The following is a 22,045-nucleotide window of genomic DNA, read 5'->3' as shown; positions in this document are numbered from 1 at the left end:
CATTCATGTATTTATAATTCATGTGACGGTATTAATACTCTTAAAAGAAGTTCTCTTTTACTCGTAGCTCGCGTTTAATAATAAAATGATTGTTTTTCATAAAATTAGTTTTCTCTTTCTCATTTTTGTGATAGTTTTCTCTTTTCTTTTCTTTTTTTTAATAGTTTTGTCTATTTTAAAAAATTTTCTCTACTTTATTAATGTTATTTGTAGAATTTTTTTTCTTTTTTACTTATTTTGTGGTTAGACCGGAGTCAAGATTTTTCTCTAATCTCGTTCATTTAAATAGCTTCTAATTAAAGATCTTTTAATTTATACGACGTGGCTTATTAATCATTTTTCACACTCTCTTATTATGGAGTCAGGAGATTACATTTCAAAATCTTGTTCGTGATAACAATGATTTTGTGAAAGGAGCCGCAACAGCGGCGCTCGCCTACCTATTCTTGAAATATTGGGGCCTGTAATCTGTATATTCACTTTCTAATTTGATATCGATTCTTCCCTAATTAGCGTTTCTCGTGATCAGCGTTTCTGTGCCACAAATACACGGTCTGTCACATGTCAATAGAATCATATCTCTTTCAATGACGTGGCGCGAAGTGAGTGGTGTACTCCTTGCGGACTTATTGTTACGGTAAACATCAGAACCAAACTCTTTTTGCCTTTTTAAAACTTTTTCTCAATTTAAATTCATTTCCGGAAAAGAAAAAAGACAAGCCAGAATAAAAACCCTAATAGGGTACAATACAGAGGGGAAAAGAAAAAAATTTTAAAAAAAATTGATCTGGTTGGATGGTCCCGATGACATGGCTTCGTCTCCTTCTCATCAAACTCATATTCCCCTCTCTTCAGACCCTGGTAATTAATTAATTTAATTTACATTTAAATTTTTTTAAATTTCGATCCAGAATTTTAATTTTTGAAATTTAGGTTGTAATTGAGCATTTGCAAATCGTTAATTGGGGATTGCTCTGCTCATTTGATTAGATTCGTTTTTCATTTAACCTTTTGTATTTTGAACTTACCTTCTGTTTGGTTACTTAGAAATTATACGAAGATGAAAAATTATGTTCTTTAAGAATCTTGAATCTAATTGGAAATGGAGATTTTTTTGGAAACAATTTCAAATTCACGCACTAATTTGTTAGAATCACATTTACAATTTGTTTTCTTAATTTGTTATAAGCAACTGATATATTCTTTTTCGAGTTATTGGTTGAAACTTTATTGAGTTGCAACAATTTTTTTTTTTTGCTGTCTTTTTTCTTATATTTCAGATGGAAAGCCCATAGATTCAGTGGTTCCAATCCATATTGTGACCAATGCTTCTCAACTTCCTGCTGAGTTCCTGGAACCATCGTCTGAGAGGCAATTGGTCATTGGTTTTGACTGTGAGGGAGTTGACCTTTGTCGCCATGGAAGTCTTTGTATTATGCAGGTATAATGTGTTTTGCCTTCCCGTTTGATCCATCTTATATTTGTTCGAAACGAAATACATCTATTTACTTGTTTCTGTTTCAATAGGAATGAACCAAATCCCATCTACTGTACGTATGTCAATTTGATTTATGAGAAAATTTATAAACTTAAGCTTTGTGCTTTTTGGCAGCTAGCATTTCCAGATGCTATATATCTGGTTGACGCTATTCAGGGTGGGGAGACGGTTGTGAAAGCCTGTAAGCCTGCACTTGAGTCTAGTTACATCACAAAAGTTATTCACGATTGCAAACGAGATAGTGAGGTCTCTTATTGAATTTGTTTACTTCTGCATCATGGCATGCATGATATGCTTGACAGTATGTTATTTCTGTTTTTAAATTTGTTTGTTTGTTTTTGTAGGCATTATATTTTCAATTTGGCATTAAGTTGCACAATGTTGTGGATACCCAGGTAAATATCCTTTATAACCTACTGAAAACTATTGCAGGATTGTGTGCCCTTTTAGTACCTTTTCAAGATAAAGAAAAGGTGTCCAATTTTGAGTTTGTATGGAGACATTAGGAATGGAAAACAAGTGAAGTTTTGAGCATGTCAAAGTTTCTGTTTTGTCTTTTTACCTAGATGCTTAACTTACCTTCATTTATGGACGGGTCTGGATTGAACCTCTTGCACATATTATTGGCTATGCCTGTTAAACTATCATTGACTTTATCGTTATCGGCTGGAGAGATCTTGTATATGTAGAAGGAAAAACCAATCCCAGTTGTATAAAGAAATTTTGCATTGTCAGTCTGTAATTTACTTTTGGAAATGGTTTATGGAGTTATTTTGGAAACCTGTTAAACCACCATTAGACTGATGTGGTGCTTCGAGATCAAAATGTAATGAAGGTAGAGAAGATTGGTCCTTAGATGTGGTTGATGAATTATGATATTCCTTTTTAGTAATCAATAATAGAAACAAAATTCTCGTTCATTAGCACTGGTTTGATGTTTAAACTTGCTTTTACTTGACATGGACTTGTACTTTTTGCTATCACTCGTCAATTTAAGTATCAATATCCACTTTTACACTTATGTTACGGGAACAGCAATTAGATTTGAAATCAATTATAAAAGCAAAATTCTTGTTCACTTTGGAGCCATCAATTTATTATTGACATAATCAGTGAACATATTTCTAAGAATGCCTTTTTCTCCTGATGGACTGCAGATTGCTTATTCTTTAATAGAGGAGCAGGAAGGTCGGAAAAGATCACCGGATGACTACATATCATTTGTTGGTCTTCTCGCAGATCCACGCTATTGTGGTATTTATATGTCGTGGTATCCATTTAAGTAAATATTTGTTTCGTGTCGTCGAAACTTTTTGTTTCCTCAATGTTTGTTTGTTTGGTCAACTTTTTAGTGAGCAGAGTTTAAATTGCTTTCGATATTTTATCCTTAGTAGTTACCCCTGATACCTTTCTTTTGTTAAGCCAGTTAGGTATTCCTGATTTTGAAGTTAGGATTTGTAGACAATTTTCTTTTCCCTGTGTGCAATTAAGCCAACCAAGACTAGAAAATAGATAAGAAGCAAAGAAGATGCATTAGTTTCATCAATTGCTGTATTACTGCTTTTACAATCATCTTCTATTCATCTGGTTACCCTGCTCTGCTGTAAAGTGGCACTCTACACTTTTTAGTTCTTTACTTGATTTTTTTGCCCTATCTCTGCAGAGATTTGATAAATAAGGTTTTGTCTTGCCTTTCTGCTCAGGATTAAGTTTTGGTTTTGTGACTTGATAGATTTAAGAGCATCTTTTTGTTATAGACTTGATTTATTATTCATATTTTACTACTGTTTGATACTGCCTGCTAGTGTTGCTAGACTCTTCAAATTCATGATCAGACATGATTTGTTGACCATTCTTTAATGTCTATGGCTGTCTCAAAGTCGCTCCTGAAATTTTTGCATTAATTATTAGGTTGCTGAAATGTGTTGCTTTTATTTAAACGCAGGTATATCTTATCAAGAGAAGGAAGAGGTTCGTGTACTCCTTAGGCAGGTTAGTTTTGAATCTAATTCATTCTGAAATTCTGGGCTATGGTAGTTCAAATTTTTGGACTGTTCATCCTAGAATTAAAAGTATTCTTGTTGCCTTGGTTTGATTCTATCAAATTCTTTGGGATGTGGCTTCTTGGGAAGCCAAATTCTGTTGTTTGGAAGATTGTGTGATAGATTTCACAATGTAATAAATGGCTTCCAGCTAGAAAGGATATCAGTATATGCTCTTTTACAACAGTTTGCAAGCTATTAGACTTAAACCTCAAAATTTAAAACAAGTACACTGTAAATGTTGATTATGATCAGTGCTGACACTTGGCCCACGTACTCACCATCCTAGATACTTAGACAATTATGTTTAAAGTTACTGTATATAGGACCATGTTGTTCTATGAGACATGGACCTAAAACTTTGAAACAACTTGGACTCTTAGTGTTCATGAAAATCAGTGCTGACTCTTTGCCTAAAAACTTACAAATGCAGACTGATAATTTTCATGAAAAGCAGTGCCAACACTTGACATTATATTTTATGTTTGCCCAAACAACTTCCCTTTTCTGATGCTAAGACAATTTTGTACACAATTACTGATAGATTGAAGATCCAACTAGTCTGCAACATGTGCTACCACAGTAATTGTTCCGCTGGTTGTCATGTGCAGGACCCCCAGTTTTGGACATACAGACCACTAACTGAACTGATGGTCCGAGCAGCTGCAGATGATGTCCGCTTTCTACCGTACATCTATCACAATATGATGAAGAAACTAAACCAACAATCCTTATGGTACCTTGCAGTGCGTGGTGCACTATATTGTCGTTGTTTCTGCATCAATGAAAATGATTATGTGGATTGGCCACCTCTCCCGCCTGTTCCAGGTTTTTATATCTTGTCAATTTCCATACTGTTATAGATTAGTGTAACAACAACACCCCACCCCCCGGCGCGTTTGCATATTCCCCGGAGTGTAACGAATTTGTCAATAGACTTTGTCCAATCACCATTTTGCACGAGGGAATGTTTCCTTGCAATTACTCATGTTGAACATGCGACATGGGAAGAACAGTCAAAATAGGGGAGGAAGCCTGGTGTTTGGGTTTCTGAAACTTGTCTACCTTGATTCCATTTGAATTATAAATACACGAGGCAAATTCCAATTACATATCACGCCCACTTATGCATGAGTTGAGTTTCAATATAGAATTCTCTGCTCATAAGCTTCTTATTAATAATGCACTTAATCAATCAATCATCCAGCATCCTATTAACAAACTTACCAAAGAAGATAAAGTGTTGCTATGGTGTTGTAAAGTATCTGCTTATAGTTTGGTCTAGCCAATGTGTTTCTTATGATTTATATCTACTGTTCTGCTGTCTTTCATGATCAATAGGACTTTGGGCTTTCAGTTTAATATAAGAGCATGTTAAAGTCATTATCTAAATTCTGAATAAGATGAGTGATTCTTGATGGTTGAAATGTTGCATATATTTAGCGAGAAACATAGTGCATTAGTTGTGCAACCCCTTGGTTAGAAGAATCTGTATATAAGCAGCTTATGATTTTTAATATTCATTCACTACAGAATGTTATTTTGGATGGTATCTAGATTGATAGTCATTCAAAACTTGTGATGTGTTGTTTTAATAACATTATATGTAAAGTTTCGGCAACTTTTTGTTTTCTTTTTTCCATAAGCTTGGTAAACCTGCTGTTAGGATTTCAATGTGTTGATCTAGGTGTGCGGTTCATCTATGTAGATTACTTGATAGTGGAGGGAGATGTTCCTGAAGAAGAAATTCTATCAATTCTTGATGTACCCCCCGGAAAGATGGGACGTATAATAGGAAGAAGAGGGTCTTCTATTTTGGCTATAAAGGAATCTTGCAAGTATATATACCTCTTTCTTCTCTCTGTGTAATGCATATCACAATTTCATGTTTGAAAATGCTAAATTGATTATCTTGGTCGCAATTTTGCAGTGCCGAAATTCTCATTGGAGGTGCCAAGGGTCCACCTGACAAGGTTAGTCTACAAAAACTCAAAATCTATTGAATAATTATATTTTCACCCACACAAAAACATTAATCTCCTCGCGCAAACTCAAAGAGTTTCTGTTGATTTAGGATGAAAGCCTACATGTACACTGTGATGTGGGAGTATGACTGAATTTTTCAATCGCAATGCTAAATGAAGGACCACACTAGTGCGTTTGTGACAGGATCCTCCATTTTTATCTTTCTAAAAATGAGAATAAATAAATGACTAAGCATTAGTATTCTCACTCCTCTGGCCGCAGCATGCAATCAAAACGCATATGGTTGTGAAGTTGATTTATATGGTTTGAGAAATTTCGGAAGCATTGTGGACATGTCCTAAGCCTGCTTAGCATTGATTAAAGGGCTCTATAATTTCAACACTGCTCAACTCTTTTAATCTTTTATAAGTTATATTACTTATATTACTTTATTACCTTCTCTGAGTTCACTTCTTTGTTGTCAATTTGCTCCCCCATTATTTTGTTAATTCATGCTCAGACTTTATATAGTGCCTCAAATTTTTCCGTGAATCTCAACAGCAAAATATTACAGGAACTTTTGAAATGCTGTATCAGGTTGTTCAGCGGAACCTCTTCAATTATTTGTCGTTAATTTTGCTTTACAGTTTATTTTGTTATTCTCAGCCATCCTTTATCAAAGTATAACAAAAACTTTTAAGGTGATGGATTTAGGTTCATGCATGTATAGGAAAAAGGACTCTTCAAAATAAGGTGTAGAAATCTGTCTTTCAAGAGCCTGATAAGTAGTGGGTTCATGCAGGTATTCATCATAGGACCAGTGAAGCAGGTGAGGAAAGCAGAAGCCATGTTGAGGGGAAGAATGCTGGAGATGTATTAAGGAACATATGTCATTATGCTTGTTTGCAACTCTACAATAATAATCACAAGTTCCAGTGGATTAAGTTTTCTTCTTAATGTTGTGGCCCTTCCTCATTATATGGTACAGAGTAATGATCATTCACCCTGTAGTATAGTCTTTAAGACCATATATTTAATTCCTGTGGTGCTGTGGTTGAACGTGAAAGTTCCGTAGCGAAGCACCAAAACCTGTTTATTGAGTGAAACAATATGTCAAGGTAAACGATAAATGAAATCAAAGTTAAATAACTACAGGACCAATAAAAATGGTTGTAGAATCATCAAATTAAACCTGTTTATTGAGCAGATTAATTTGAATTCCTATCCTCCGGTGGTCTGGACCTACGACGGTAGACTACCATTGTGACAAAAAATCTTTCACGGTCGGAGGAAATTTTAATTTTTGTTGTATAAATTTTCTGTTTTGGGACATGTGACAAACGAAGAAGCTTTAAAAAAAATCATAATCTTTGCAAATTAAGATCATATTTAAAATTGAGGTGTAACTTTTGACGTCAAAAACACAAAAATTGATACTGTAATTATAAAATAAAAATTAATAGTATGTGGTCAATGTAATTTTTAAATAATAATTTTGATAAAATTATTTAAAATATAATAAATTTTTCATCCTATAAATAAAAAATTATATTAACATAATTTTTAAAATACAACAAACTAAACACTTTAGTGCCAATATCAACCCCAAACAGGTCTTAACTCTATTGTCCGATGCCAATGCAACTGAAAACGAGTATACTTATAGCCTGACAACACCTATGAACGTTGCAACGTCCCCTATCGGAAATGTTCTAGAGCAGCAGAGTTTCAAATTGCCAATTTACTTCATTCAAAAACATGAAGCAGATGAAAATTCCTCCCAATAAATAACCAAGCAAGGAGCCACCACAACTCTGCACGACTTAAAATATTTGCAACTTCGCATCCGATTCGGTATAACTTACAACAAAAAGTCCTGTAAACTCTCTGTTCATGATTACACAATAATCAAGTCACTGTATTGTTTAATATGTATTTATGGACAAGAAAGACTCAGGCTTGCAATATGCTCAACACTTCGAATATCTTAACCGAATAGGCAAAGAATAGAGAATACAATAGTGAAATGAACATGAACATGGGAAAAAATTACTTTTTAAAACTACCAAATTGATATTGTTGGCTGCCAAAATTTGAGAATGGGTCATCTCCTACCGACTGTGGAGATGTGAACCCAGATTTACTGAGACCAGTTCCAGTGCCCATCGCTCTCCCCATGTAAAATGATGTTGGTGGACCCTTTTCCCTTTCATCTGAACCATCACTTAATCCACCCACAACCCCTACATCTGCCAGTGATACCTTCTTGGCTGCAAAGTGCACAAAGTACCGTATGAGAGAAACCTAAGGTAATTAATTCACAATAACAGAAGCGGGGAAGACATGTCAAAAAACTGTTATATGATGCAAATACAGACGTCAGTAATAGATCTGAAACAGTAAACATGTGACTGTACTATGCTAGGAAATTACAGTACTTAGGAAGATAATACTTACGAGCAGATATATTAAGATCAATGATCCCACGACTTAATGAATCTGCCCAAATTCCAGACTTCACCTGGAAAGCATCCTTTTTGGTTGGAGGATTTGAGACAGCTGAACACGTTCCAACCAAGTTATTGAGGCTAGAATCACTGGCAGCATTTTGTGTGGTTCCCGTAGATACTGAATTTGAGTCGGAAGTGAATGCTCCAAAGAAATCAGATCCATCATAATTGTTCAGTGGAACCGTCGCAAATGGATCAACAATATTAGTAGTTGTCGGCTCAGATTTTGGAGCCTTAGGTTCTGGATGCACAGCTGGTTCAGGGGCAGCAAAAAGGTCAACTGGTGCAGGAGCTGCAGAAAAATCCACGGGTTGAGAAGAAAATAGATCAACTTCCGTCTGCATAAATGGACAGTAAAAAATATAAGATTAGCACATAAACAAATTCATTTTAGCCAAGGGAGAATTATTACACCCTGATTCCTGCTTACTATAAACCAATGCCTCTAAAATTCCAAAAGTAAACCAAAGTATCTTTCAATTTAATTAATCAAACAATTTTATACATTCTTTATGCTCTTATTATTGCCAGGTCCGTTATAACTCATCCAGGTAATGTAGAGGAAAAAAAATTATTTCAGACTTCTGCAGGTAATTCCCAAGTCATCAAATGCCTTCTCAACAACACACAAACACAAACATGCAAACACATAACATATGGCATTTCTAGAAACATAGAGGAAAAACAATCTGACCTTAGTCTGAGAATTTACTCCCATTCCTTGCTCTGGTTGTGCTGACACAAAAGTTGCATCAGCAAAAAGATCAACCTCTGAGGCATTACCATTTGTGGCAGATGTTTGAGCAGGGGCTGGAGTTGGTGCATCCATGAGATCACCAATCAAACTATCTCCAAATGGATCCACTTGCTTAGAGTTCCCAGCAGCAGACTCTGTCGAATAGGCCAATCCACAACATATAGTGAGACACACCTTGCTATATGAATTATTAGAAAAGGAACCGGCAGTAATCATTAGTATCAACTCTGGTAATACTTTCTGCATTCAATGAAGCAGAAATTTGGTTTCCACCAAGTATCTAATCGTACATATTCACTATAATAATATGAAGTGCATCTGGTAGAAATTCTTTCTACAACTACCACATAAACACTGTTTTGCAGAAATGGCATTGGGCACTACAAGGTTTCCACAGCAGCACCAAATTTCCGGCACAGGATGTATACAATCATGTATGTTATCAATGAATCGATGCCTTGCTAACAGTGATCAAGCTCTGTGGACTTCAAATAATGTCAAAAACCCATCAATCATCCCCATAAAAATCTCCTCCCTGGACCCCCTCCCACAACCAGAAAAAAAAAAAAATACCACCCAATGTTATGCATTCAATCACTTCTTCATGATCAAGGAACATTATGTTGAATGGTCAGATGACACTTTTTTTTCCCCCAATCTATTCATGTACAATCTTTTTATTTGTGGTAATTGATTGAAAATAAAAGTTTATGGAAGATACATACTCCACAAGGGTTCTTTAGACTCAATTGAAGCAGACAACTGCACAACATAACATGTCACACAGAATACTTACTATTACTAGAAGTTCCTCGAGGATCAAAATCATCAAAATCGTCATCATACTTATTTGAAGGAATGCTTGAGCTTTGAGAAGGAATTGAACTGTATTTGTCAGAGTCATTTGACTTCATTGCTGATTTTGAAGCATTGGATGACATATTGTCTTGATCCTTGCTGCAATTTATCATTATCAAATTAACAATATCATACATAAAACAAAATGCAAACTTCAAAGAGGGAGCATGTGTGATTACGTATCAGTGAGTGTGTGTAAGAGGGAAACTTAGACGGAGAGAGAAAAACACTGGTACGGCATCCTCTTAACCAACTATCACAAGTGACTATATAAAATTCAATATTAATGCTATTGCATGCCAAGCAATAACACGAATCTCTTCTCATGGAGCCAATATAAAAAAATATATATATGGAGATATCTCCAAGAAAACCTTTAAAATCTTAGCACATATGCCAATCTCAATCCATCTCACAGAAACATAAAAGTTAGAACACAATAAAGCCAAAAACTGCCATACCGTGCAAACCCCTTCTTCAAGGTGTTCCCTTGATTCTCACTTGCAGCCCCTCTGCGTGACTTTCCAAAGGTATCATTTCCAGTCTTTTCCTCTCCATATGGATCCCTGTCTTTATAACTTTCTCTGAAGTTGTCACCTGAACCTCCATATCGATCACTACTTCGATAGCCACCAGTACCAAAAGAGGCTGAACCAGACTTATATGTTATTCCAGTAGATGAAAGTCCGAAGTACCTAATAATTGCAGCAAGCACACAGTTAAGTTAGAGGGAATAATCCAACAGTCAAATTCATAGAAGCTGAAGTTAAACATATATTTTCAGTTTCTGAGCTTATAACTTACTTTTCGCGGTTGGCAGAAGCTTTATTTCTTACTTCTTGTATTTTATCTTTATTGTTCAAAAGGGCCACAATATTTTCTGCCTTCTTCCTCACATTAATTCCCATATCCTTCCCACTTGGCTCAACATACTCAAAACTTGATAGAGACTTACAAATGACCACATAAAAAGAACCATAATCAGACAACACAAAACTCTTTTCTGAGGCAGTTAGAAAAGTGCTGACACATTCAGCAAAAACGCATTAGAATAGGCCTTACTGATATCTGGAAAGTATGTTCTATTATGTCATCAACTGCACGTTCTGATCCATGGGATATCAGATACTCTATAACAGCCAATGCCTGATATATAAGAAGGTACAGATGTTGAGTGCTTTAAAATACCCTATTAACCAATAAATGAGGGCAGTAGCTATAAAAGCTTTATGTGTCAAATGATTTCCAACATTGATCGAGTGAGTAGTAAGTAAGGTGGTACCTTGTAAACATAACGCCAGTCCTTGCCAGTCTCAGCCAATCTTGTCCATAGAACATTCATAACCATCTGACATTCAGAGCTAAAAGACATTGCACCTAATAAGTTCAAAGCAAGATAACATACTTTCAGCACAACATTACTTGAAAGAAATTGAGAGAAACTGACAATTTCTTGGTAGCCTGTGCTATCTCTGCCAATGCAGTGCCATGAGGACCCCAAGGTTCATTGTCTGTCGCATCCAATACCTGCATTAGTAATGACAAAATTCATATTTGAAAAAAAAAATGCAAAGAAAAAGTAATCTCATAATGGTAGGAGTGATGCATATGCTCCAAAGCTTAAAGCTTTCAACTTGAAGCCCAATCTGAACCTAGAAACCGATGATATGATTAGCACAAATTAACACATGCATATCATCACCCCAAAATTTCAAATCGGCCCATCTGATTATGAAAAAAAAAATTAAAAATTACATAACCATACGAAGCAACAGGAACATGAGTTTAGATATTAATAGGTGAGTGTAGAATAGAAACAATGAATGTAAAGTGCAAAACTTGAAATCGCTTGCTATTACAGACATAAACACAAACTAAATATCATTTAGGTAAACCGCCTTTAAGAGTTTCACCACAAACCATTTCTAATTGCACCAACTTACAATCCTAAACTAAAAGATGAAAGCTGGAGTCAAAAACTAAAGATCAGCAAGGAAATTCCAATATTAACATTGTTTCAGTGAAATCAATTGATCAAAGTGAAAATATGTGAATCATAGTAGCAAAGTCAGTCAGCATAAATCATATCCTACCAAATTGCAACCTATCTTTAATTTTTTATTACAGTATAAATCTTGAATTTCCAACAAATCAAATACAATAAAATTCATTAAATCTCATAGTTAAAAAAAAAAAATCCACATTAAACATCAGCAAATCGTCAAAGTATATATAACAAAATGAATGTCTTACCTTCTGTTCAATCTCCGGAACCTTCAAAACCTTCAAATTCACCTCCCTCTTTCTGCAAAAATCAAAATAAATAAATAAATGGTTCATTCTGAGCGGTTACTAACCGAATTGTAAAATTTTTTTTTTAAAAAAAAGAACATAAGCTCACATTTCACGAACCGTCTGATCGAATACCTTCATGAAATCCATGATGGATCTGTATCAAAAGATGATGTTATATGTAAAATCGAAATAGTCAAATTACCGTTTAGATAGATCTAAGCAAATTGCAGGTAAGTGAAATGTGGGATCGAATAAATGATAAATCAAATAATTAACTAATGAAGTGAATACAATGAACCGTTAAATGTTCAGATCTCGGAGATTCTTGCAGAGATTATTAGATGATAATGAATCAGGTGTCGATCTGTGGATTCATTACGGGAGCGCGATAGAAATATCGACAGTCATAATACTACGCAAGTAAAAGAACGACGACGTTCAGCAACAATGTCGTTTTCCTTTTTTGGCCTTTTTTCACTTGTACTGTTCTACATAGGATAGGTGGGGCCTAATTTATTTTTTATTAATTAAATTTAGAGATGGCAAGATTTTATTTTAATGTCCTAATTTGATTGCGGGATTAAAATAAAAAATTCCATTTGCGGATAAAAAATAAAAATTTTACTATATTATTTTAGTTATTTTATTATTTTATGTTGACTTATTATCATTGTTCGAGTTTAGTTAACTATCAATTAGTATTATTTTTAAATTTTAATAATTAACATCCTTAAAGAGAAAAAAAAAATACTTTTACTTGAAGAATGGAAATGAAAATTTAAGGACAAAGAGGGAAAAAAAGGTCAAACTGTGAAAACTGTTATTGATTTACTATATATACAGTACAAATAATAGATCATTCTAAGTCTTCAGGAATTAATCCTAGTGATTTTTAAATATTTTTATTTAATTCGCTATGTAAATTCAAATTCTCAAAATGATGAGATTGAAAATTTTAATTTGAATCTTATCACTATATTTTTGAAAAAAAAATAATAATAATAACGATAATGGTCGTCCGCTCGATACCATAGCCACTTCCTCCTCCGGTGGGCGGTGGTTCTCATTTTGCCATCTCATTTTTAAAACACTGGATCACACACAAACTCATGGGTTGGGCTTTTTAAATTTCACACCGTTGGGCTCATAGATCTCAGATTAGAATATGGACTATCGTGAGGGTGCACTTATTGTAACTAGAAAAAGATTTGGGCCATTCAACAAATGAAAGTATTAAGGCCCGAAATTCTAAAATACTTCGGCCTTTCAATTTTAATATTTTTCAATTGTATAAGTGGCTTTGCCTAATCTAACGTGTATTTCAATGTCGTATTGATGATCGTCATATGTGCGCACATAATTTATTCTCCAACAATTACTTTTGGATTTTATATTATATTAAACCAATACATAAACGACACATCAGTTTATAGATAATTGTTTATATAAATGAACAGTTAGTGTCTCTAACGTCACCTCTTAATCTTAGCTAATACAAAATTAGATTTGAAATTACCCGTGATGAGAATGCTTGAACTTCAAGCTAGTGATAAGAATACTTTTAATTTATCGATACATCACTAAGGATGCATTTATATTTTATACAAGCTCAACATTGGCAGATTGTAATGTTTGCTAATTTTTTTTTTTTGGGGGGGATATTTCTCCATAAGTTATTATTATTATTATTATTTAATATATAATTAAATGTGTTGAAAAGTTGGAAGAAGAGAAGCATACCCTTCATAGTTGAAAAAGGGGTTATATTATATTAGTATTACAATCGGTCACTGTAAAATTCTGAATTAATTAACATATTTATTTGACATCTTGTGCACGATTGATAAAGAGTTCATAGCGTTAATTAGTCTCCTAATTGACTTTGAGAAACACGCTGCATGATGTATGTAAACTTTTCAAAAACACCCAACAATTTGTTATTATAATATACAAATTATGAAAGTTCAATGTCGAAAATGACAATTGAACTTTGATTATGTCCAACCAACAACCATAATTTATCACAAGAACTTATTCATAAAAATTGGTAAGATTCTCTCAATAGAAGCAACTCTGAGGTAGGGACCAACACGCGTATTAATTTAATATAGTTCTATAATTTAATTTATATATCATTATTGCTTTGATGGAAACATTAGTATTAAACATTTATTTAATTTTATCTTCAATAGTTAGATAAATAAATTAATTGGCATGATGATTTTGAAAAAGATTATCAAAGTTTGACTTGGAATGAGCTTTGTTTTGTAGAAAAAAATAATTGAAAGCGACTGGCCATTTCAAAATATTTAAGTACCGTTGAACACACATAAATTTGAGTAATTAAATCCTATGAATAGTACAGATTGTATAAAACATGTTCCATTTCCATTTTTTTTTGTATAATTATATTACTCTTCTTTAAAAATTAGAATAGAATACGTTATGTGATTTTGTCTAGCTGCCTTCTGCCACACTGAAGCAGCCAAAGCCTTTTATGTTGATCGGTTGACCAACACCAAGAGTCTAGGATAATGAGATGATTGTTTTTCTTTTTTTTCTTTTTTTTTTCTGTTTTTATTCACTTTTTAATCACATACTTAAGAACTCAGTTAGAATTAAAGATATTGTAACTTTTTAATTCCCATTTATAATAAAACAAATTCATTACCATACAGTTCGAATTACATATTATACATGTAAAATAAATTCATAAAATGGTTTTTTTTTCTTTTTTCTTTTTTAATTTTCCTTTTTTCTGTTTTTATTAACTTTTTTAATCACATACTTAAGAATTTAGTTGGAATTAAACATATCTTAACTTTTTAATTTGCATTTGTAGTAAAACAAATTCATTACCATAGAGTTCGATTTATATATGGCGACGCTGGTCACTCCAGTCTTAAAGAGAGATTTTTTTTTTTTCGCTTATAGCTGGGTGATATATATGATATGATTAAAAGTTAAATGGAGTTAACCCAAAAGTATGTAGTTTAGAGATATAAATTTTAAACGTTAGTATCTTTGGAATACCTTTTGATAATTGTGGTAATTACTTGAATATGGGCGCAAAATTCTAACAAGTTGATGTTTTCATGAATGATGGAATTTAGTCTTACTACTTATTGTACACACAAACTTTAAAATAATATATTAAGGCAAATGCTATGTTACAATTAATGAACATACACACTCAACAATTTAATTTTCCTTAATCGAAGTTCCACCTACCGAAAGATGTCCTACATCAAACATGATGTATTTGGTGCCCCTATCATGGTATGCAAACATAAATTAACGTTACCTTGTGTATGTGACAACAAGCTCGATCAGCATCTTGCCTGTGGAAACTAAATGGGGCCTCCTATCTCTAATTAGATGATTAATGGTTAATACCCTACCATTAAAGAGTATTCTCTTGTGGCGTTATTCCTTTTTTATGACTAAAAATATAAACCCTCAACCTCTAGCTTATGAAGAAAATGGAATGAAAATAGGGTTTTATCTCACAATGTCGATGAGGTTGTCTTGTCAAACAGAGATAAGTGAAATTAAGGGAATATTCACCTTCGAATAATGCCAGCAAGAGCAAGATGAAAGATGCATCGTGACTCAATTAATTGTCAAAAAGTCCAATGTGCGGACATTAAAGGAAACAAATGACTGGCCAGCTTCGGCGGTTCTACTTTAATTCTAGCTAGTTTATTCAATAGAGCCATCCTTCAAATGAAGGAACCCAAACTAGCTCTAAATTCTTGTAGAAATTTCTGGTCGTCCAATATAATAATTATATATTACATCGACCATGGTCATAGGGCAATAGCACATATAAATGCCCGTTTTAGGCCGCCTGGAGCTAGGCTTTTGACTATAAACATGAACCTTTATCGTAAGAGTTAATGTTTAATCTAAAATTATCTAGTAATTAGTTCGTGAGTTTCTTTTAATGTGCTTATAATAATGGCCTTATCTATGGTGGATTATGATGTGACCGAGGGACGGAAATAGTTGTATGTTAATAATTTTATTGCAAAGTAGGAGTGGATTAAGAGTCACGCCACCTTAATTCTAAATGAAAGTTGAAATTGGAGTGATTGAATTTAAATAGGCATGATTGATGGCAAAATCTGCATGTTGTCTTTGATTACCTCAACCTGCATTATCTATGATCAATCTAATATGAGTAATGAAAGACATTTTAAAATTTTATCTCAAATTTTATTTAAATAGTATTATATATAATGTGTTATTTATTAAATAGGGGTAGTTGATAATTTTTTATAAGTTGTAAGAGAATTAGTTACATTAACTCACCAATCAGTGAACAAATGAGATATCAATTGAGATAAAATTTTGGGAAATCCACCGCTCCGCTCCTCTTCTAATATTGCCCAGTGATTTGTCAAAGTAATGTATATAACTCGACAAAGGAAGAGTTTTTACATTCGACATATGACTGCGGTCCGCTATTGTGTTGCTTAAAAGAGACACCAACTTTAAGTTTTCCACATTATATCAAGCAATTAGTAGACAATGTAGGGACAATTCATTTGAGACTTGTATGGATTAAAAAATGATTTATTAATAGCAACTTGTGGGACTTTTCAATTTTCAGCATCAGAGGCGACAGTTGTAACCTCCTATTCATCTCTTTAGGTCATAAAAAACATAATGAGATGTCAATTCAAGATGTGAAAAAGTAGTAGGCGTCGGCAAAAGCAATCTTTTGAGAGAGAGAGAGAGAGCCAGTCTATGGTTAATATATGAAAGGATTGAAGGGGACGTTATGATTTGAAAAGGGGATTACATGAGTCTCATGTAACTTTCATGGTCTCTGACAAAACACGGAGCAGAAGCAGACATGCTGATGCCATCTCTGTTTCACATTCATCTCTATCTCCTTTGGAAAAGTAAACCAAATTCCCATTCACAAATTAACCCTACAATGATAATGACTTGGATTTGATTTACATTATATGTTCCTCGCTGGCTACAGAGACTAGGTAACGTAGAATATAACAAATTAAGACCAGGTCCAATTTCAGGTAACAATGTCTAAAAATCAACCAATCTAATTTAGTCTTATGTTTCAGTAACTTGAATGTGATGATAACTGATGATGTGTTAATATTGGTTAATCACACTTTGATTCAGTCCTTGTGGCTTAATGTCAGCGTAAGAAGAATCAGCAGCTAATAAACTTGGATACCAATTACTCAGATCATCATGATGACTAGTAGCTTTCTCTTGATGATTATACCAAAGAGTGCCATTGTTGTTGACATAATATTGATCACAAGGGTCTCCGATTCCGAAGCCGAAATCCATTAGAATCTGATCGGCATCTTCAACACCACCGTTAACGTTGTTTCCAGCAGGCAGTGTAACACTTGAGCCCTCTTGAGAAGATGTGAGAACAGGACTGTTCTTCAAGCTTGTACCCAATTGATGAGAAACAGTAGAACTAGTAAAACTCATTCCAGCAGAGTGAGGGGGAATAAAGTGATGATTATTTACAGTACTTAATCCATAAGCAATATGATCATGATGATCAGTTAGCAACGGCATCGATGGCGAAGAAGAGAGTTGAGTAGGTGAAGCTGGATATTGGGGATCACAGGCTTCAGATTTTGGCAGTGATATTGAAGGATTTGAGTCATGAAGATGATTAGTATCAGTTGGATTGCTGCCGCTAATAATTGGGGAATTGTTAGCATTGTTGCTTGTGAGCAGGCTTACTTTCCCAGCAAGTAACTTCTTCTTCAACTTGGTGTTCCAATAATTCTTCACATCGTTGTCAGTTCTTCCAGGTAAACGAGAAGCTATTATGGACCATCTGATAACAAAAACGACAAGTGGGAAATTAAATTATTATAAGCCCAAAATCAAACAATATAAATATAAAGATAAGGGGCAGTTTATTAACTCTATATACGATTAGTAGCAAAATTAATTACCTGCTTCCTATTTGACTATAGAGGGTACATATCACATGATCTTCATCTTCAGTGAAATTCCCATGTTTGATGTCTGGCCTCAGGTAATTTAGCCACCTTAAACGACAACTCTTGCCACATCTCTTGAGGCCTGAAAATTTAACAGCCAAAGAGATTCAAATGAACCAAATACATAAGTTACAGCATTGAAAATAACGTAACATAAGACAAAGAAATTGTTGCTTATAAGATGTATAGATGTGATGTGCTTAAAGCCGACCCATTTATACAGTATTAATTATTGATTAGTGATCAATAATATGATTTCACATGAGGGTTTCAATCGTATAGCCGTATAGGTTCTTTTATGATGGTCCCCAAGGCCAGAAGAAAATGTTATCTCTAACAAGAAGACAAACAAATCCCTCTGGCAAGTCTACTTTTTTCTTGTACTGTTTCTAACGTGTGTACTAAATACAAAACTGAAAAGCAAAGACGAAAACAAACCCTTCAGAGAATAGATGAATGGGCTGAAGTGAAGGAATCTGTCAAATTGTTTAAAGGAAAAATAATAGGATAATAATAATAAATTTAGAGGAAATTTTTTAAAAAATTTAAAAAAAAGAAAAAGAAAGAAAACACTCTCCTTTGGTTACATTACATTTCATGATCAGATGGATAATTTTGCTTGAACTAAACTAACAAAGATAAAGAAACTTGAAATGGATATTGAGTAAACTTGATTATAACTTGTAAGAAAAGAAATTTTTTTTTTTTTTTTGGTGGTGATATTGGGTACTGTGTGAGAGAAAGAGAGGAAAATTAGAATATACCAGCTTTTTGAGGCAAAGCAATCCAGTTACCGCCAGTGCCATGGGTCTCAACATAACGCTTAAGAGTGGCATCTTCTTCGGGAGACCAGGGTCCTCTCTTCACGTTGGCTTTGTCACAACATGGAGCTCTCCCCATGGCTGCTATTGCTGCTCAGTGCACACTGACCAGAACCCACACAGCAAAAGAGATCAACTTTAAGAAGGTAAAATGAGACACGCAAGAAGAGCCAAGATGCCAGCTTCTTTAATCAAGAAAAGCAAACAATGGGCTAGTTTCTGGTTAAGGGTTTATATAAATATATAAAGTCGATGGCGCCTTTGAGGGCTTCATTTTGCAAGACTCTCTTTCTAACTATTACATGAATACATCGCCCTTTTTCAAGTACCTTTTACTTCTTTATTTTCGGAACTTTGTGGAAATGTCAGAGTTATTTAGTCATTTTTAAATGGAGCCGGCTAAGTTACGTTAAACGTAACTTACGCCAGGCACAACAACAGTGACAAGTCCCATCACTAGCACTGTTGTTGTATCTGGCGTAAGTTACGTTTAACGTAACTTAGCCAAAGCCTTTTTAAATTTATAAAAATGACCGGACTTAAACTACATTTTTGCTTTTACATATTAAAAGTAAAAAGATCAGGATACGGTGCAACTATGGTACCGTGTTATAATTATATTTAATTGTTGGATGTACTTAGATTGGTGGAGTCTACTAGCATCCAACGGTTGGATGCAACTGTAGCACGATACCATAGTTATACCACATGTTTTTTCTTAAAACAAATCATTTTAGACAATAATACCTCTAAATATAATGATAAACTAATTATATTTGTTAACTATTATTGATAATCAGTTTATCACAATCGACACTAACAGTGAATATTCTATTTATTACCAAATAATATATACAATTTCTCTTATATCATAATTGATGAGTGCAGTCCGTTGTGTCTATTAACACCATCTCTAGTAGGATTATTATTTTTTTCGAAGAAGTTAGGGTTATACTTTATTGTTCAAAAAAGCTTATGTTGAGTTATTTTTATAAATTAACCATAATGTTGGACCATTTCATAAATTTCTCTTTTTAAATTTTATTTTTTATTTTTATATTTGGCTTGTTCCTTGGCTGTTAAGATATTATGACCCGGTCAAAAATTGCGCCACGTGACATTGATTTCATTTTTTTTTAATTATTCTGAAATTTCACTGATCAAACCGGTGATTCTCAGGGAAGTTTGCTTCCCCCGTGAGCAAACGGTTCAAAAAGCTAGAACAGAGACCAAGTGCTGGTTCACTTCTTTATTCATATAAATTATATAAATAAATAAATAAATTTGCTTTAAAGACAAAAAAAAAAAAGGAAAAAAAGGCCATGGTGTGAAAATGGTATCAATTATCAGCAATTAAGCAGCCGTTGGCGGTGCTAATTAATTAATAATTATTTGTTCCCGTTTTAGTAAACAATATCGTATGCTTCTCTTCTAATTAGTTGTTAATATTAAATGATTAAGGTCATTATTAGAAAACATCTGACTTTTACTTAATGCAGGCTTATTTATATACAGAACAGAAGATTAATTGATGTCAGTGGAGTTCACACTATCAGTTGCCAAATCAACGTCAATGCAAACGTCAGGCAAAATTACTTAGAAATTTTGCTTTGCCATACGCTAGCTATTTGATGCAAACTTTGTCGAATACTATCATGCGTGCTACAAAATTGAGTCTTGTATTTCAAATTTTGTATCTTACTTTTTCAACCACTAACCACAATCAGTAAATTTACAAAGAATACGTATATATTTGCAAATTCTCTTAAAATTTGCGAAACAATTCCTGATATTTCTGAGATATTAATTAATGAGACTGTGATTAACAGTGGGTCAAGCCCACATGGGAGAAAGCTTTCACCTTTGGGATTTAAAAATATATTTTTCTGTTGAAAGTGAAAGAGCTGGGGCTAGAATGAGTTGATTGCATGCATTGCATCATGCATGGACCAAGTTAATAGTAGAACGGTCAAAAAAAATAAAATGGAAAACAGCTGCGACTCGTTTGCAGAAGCTGCAAGTAACAGCTTCGAACTTTCCCATTTCCATCACCTTGCATTGGGACCTCTTTCTCTCTCCTCTAGCACCCGTGGAAGTTCCCCATTGGCTGCTGTTACTCACAGAAGCTGTAACATAGACTTCTCCCTCGTTCAAAATGATTTTTACACCATTTGCGTTTGGGTCATCTGTTTAATAAGCGCAGGGGGGGACTGTCGTTGGTTGCTTTTTGACCCTAAATGTTGCTGTCGCTTGGACCCATTGGCCATTGCAGGGTCCAGTTGACTCTCAGACTAAAACTGAATTGGGCATTATGCATGTTGCATGCTTGTTTGTCAGTGGCAAAATGACGCCTTTTTGGTAAGCGCAGCAAGGAATCAAAATGGACACAAACTTTCAGTCTTGCACCATTCCCTCCTCTGTGATATTTATGCATGTTAATTTGTAGACGCCATTTGGGAAAAGTTTATGTGAACGGAAAAAACATGTTTGTAATTAACTGCAGTTAGTTAATTACACCAGATATCTCAGCTCTTTCAAAATAGAAAACTAAAGCTACTAATAATTTCAAAATTATAGCTTCAATGGCAAATCTTTAATGCATTTTTCTCTCTCCAGAGTGTTGTGGCATGGGCTTCTTTGTTTTCGTAATTACTATTAATCAATCGAAATAAGATCTATTTTAGTTATTTCCTCAAAACTGATAATCATCCATTAGGTTTAGACATATGTAGAATTTAAGTTCGTAAAATTTCACTCAAAGTCAATTTTTACGAACCACCACCAAACCCATTGGGTGGGCCGTCACGGCTATTCCTTTGAAGTTTGGTCATCGAAGAAACGAGTTCCAGTTCCACGTGGGTGCTCGTCTTTCTTTGTAAATACTAATCAACGGTCGTTGTATTCTGAGCGGATTAGGCCTTTACTGGCGGCGCTCAATCGATCCACATACAATGCAATAATTGTACGGAGTTAATGTATGTTTGGGATTTGTGGTGGAATTTTTTTTAGATTGGCATTCATGATTTAAGTTGTTGTTTTCAACCCAATACACTAGCATTCATTAAATAAGTATTATCAAACATAATTTTGAAGGTTATTTCAAAACAAATAATAATAGTAATGGTTAGAAGGTAAAGTGTCAAACATTTATTTGACAATCCACCACAATTCTAAATATGCAATTGAGCTTCTAGTTGAGCCATGATTCTAGTGTCAATGAGTTATAACATATTAAGGTTCTGTTTGGTATGAAATATATTTTTCATTATATAAATGATAGATCAATTCAATTTA

The 22,045-nt window shown here is 34.0% G+C and overlaps 3 protein-coding genes across 6 annotated transcripts; 1 reads left to right on the top strand and 2 right to left on the bottom strand.

Annotated features, from left to right (window-relative positions):
• The first annotated feature begins 692 nt into the window (after positions 1–692).
• Positions 693–6,462, top strand: LOC102615602 (hypothetical protein). Of its 2 annotated transcripts, XM_025097554.2 has the most exons (11): positions 693–861; positions 1,281–1,441; positions 1,613–1,744; positions 1,843–1,893; positions 2,656–2,752; positions 3,444–3,490; positions 4,152–4,368; positions 5,249–5,378; positions 5,471–5,513; positions 5,615–5,694; positions 6,308–6,462. In XM_025097554.2, exons 1-10 carry the CDS (start codon positions 810–812, stop codon positions 5,651–5,653), a joined length of 969 nt encoding a protein of 322 aa, XP_024953322.1. In that variant the 5' UTR covers positions 693–809; the 3' UTR covers positions 5,654–5,694; positions 6,308–6,462. The 2 variants fall into 2 exon arrangements, with proteins under 2 accessions (XP_024953322.1, XP_006475976.1); XM_006475913.4 differs by lacking the exon at positions 5,615–5,694.
• Positions 6,463–7,328: 866 nt separating this feature from the next.
• Positions 7,329–12,365, bottom strand: LOC102615905 (clathrin interactor EPSIN 1). 3 transcript variants are annotated; one of them, XM_006475914.4, is made up of 12 exons: positions 12,224–12,365; positions 12,032–12,079; positions 11,884–11,935; positions 11,078–11,157; positions 10,913–10,991; positions 10,693–10,776; positions 10,435–10,580; positions 10,092–10,325; positions 9,569–9,729; positions 8,710–8,906; positions 7,963–8,353; positions 7,329–7,775 (listed from the first exon to the last, which is right to left on the bottom strand). In XM_006475914.4, exons 2-12 carry the CDS (start codon positions 12,070–12,072, stop codon positions 7,555–7,557), a joined length of 1,686 nt encoding a protein of 561 aa, XP_006475977.2. In that variant the 5' UTR covers positions 12,073–12,079; positions 12,224–12,365; the 3' UTR covers positions 7,329–7,554. The 3 variants fall into 3 exon arrangements, with proteins under 3 accessions (XP_006475977.2, XP_015385083.2, XP_006475978.2); XM_015529597.3 differs by having other exon boundaries at positions 12,217–12,334; XM_006475915.4 differs by having other exon boundaries at positions 12,202–12,304.
• A 4,322-nt stretch (positions 12,366–16,687) lies between these two features.
• Positions 16,688–19,087, bottom strand: LOC102616386 (transcription factor MYB87-like). Its single transcript, XM_006475916.4, has 3 exons — positions 18,695–19,087; positions 17,883–18,012; positions 16,688–17,761 (listed from the first exon to the last, which is right to left on the bottom strand). The coding sequence occupies exons 1-3, from the start codon at positions 18,828–18,830 to the stop codon at positions 17,050–17,052; spliced, it is 978 nt and encodes a 325-aa protein (XP_006475979.1). The 5' UTR covers positions 18,831–19,087; the 3' UTR covers positions 16,688–17,049.
• Between the last annotated feature and the right edge of the window lie 2,958 nt (positions 19,088–22,045).

The sequence above is a fragment of the Citrus sinensis genome, chromosome 1, assembly GCF_022201045.2.
Source record: "Citrus sinensis cultivar Valencia sweet orange chromosome 1, DVS_A1.0, whole genome shotgun sequence".
Lineage (NCBI taxonomy): Eukaryota > Viridiplantae > Streptophyta > Magnoliopsida > Sapindales > Rutaceae > Citrus > Citrus sinensis.
The sequence above is the reverse complement of the archived record's forward strand: the minus strand, read 5'-3'. Positions and strand labels throughout refer to the sequence as shown.

What these genes read in the sequence shown, in the direction of transcription:
- LOC102616386 (XM_006475916.4), bottom strand. Translation starts at nt 18,830, where the DNA reads ATGGGGAGAGCTCCATGTTGTGACAAAGCCAACGTGAAGAGAGGACCC. An exon ending in TGCTTTGCCTCAAAAAGCTG is followed by an intron (nt 18,013 to 18,694) that starts GTATATTCTAAT and finishes TTAAATTTTCAG; the next exon opens with GCCTCAAGAGATGTGGCAAG. An exon ending in TATAGTCAAATAGGAAGCAG is followed by an intron (nt 17,762 to 17,882) that starts GTAATTAATTTT and finishes TTTTGTTATCAG; the next exon opens with ATGGTCCATAATAGCTTCTC.
- LOC102615905 (XM_006475914.4), bottom strand. Translation starts at nt 12,072, where the DNA reads ATGGATTTCATGAAGGTATTCGATCAGACGGTTCGTGAAAT. An exon ending in ACTGGCGTTATGTTTACAAG is followed by an intron (nt 10,777 to 10,912) that starts GTACCACCTTAC and finishes CTTATATATCAG; the next exon opens with GCATTGGCTGTTATAGAGTA. An exon ending in TTGAAGAAGGGGTTTGCACG is followed by an intron (nt 9,730 to 10,091) that starts GTATGGCAGTTT and finishes GATAAATTGCAG; the next exon opens with CAAGGATCAAGACAATATGT.
- LOC102615602 (XM_006475913.4), top strand. Translation starts at nt 810, where the DNA reads ATGGCTTCGTCTCCTTCTCATCAAACTCATATTCCCCTCTCTTCAGAC. An exon ending in GCTATAAAGGAATCTTGCAA is followed by an intron (nt 5,379 to 5,470) that starts GTATATATACCT and finishes GCAATTTTGCAG; the next exon opens with TGCCGAAATTCTCATTGGAG. An exon ending in CCAAGGGTCCACCTGACAAG is followed by an intron (nt 5,514 to 6,307) that starts GTTAGTCTACAA and finishes GGGTTCATGCAG; the next exon opens with GTATTCATCATAGGACCAGT.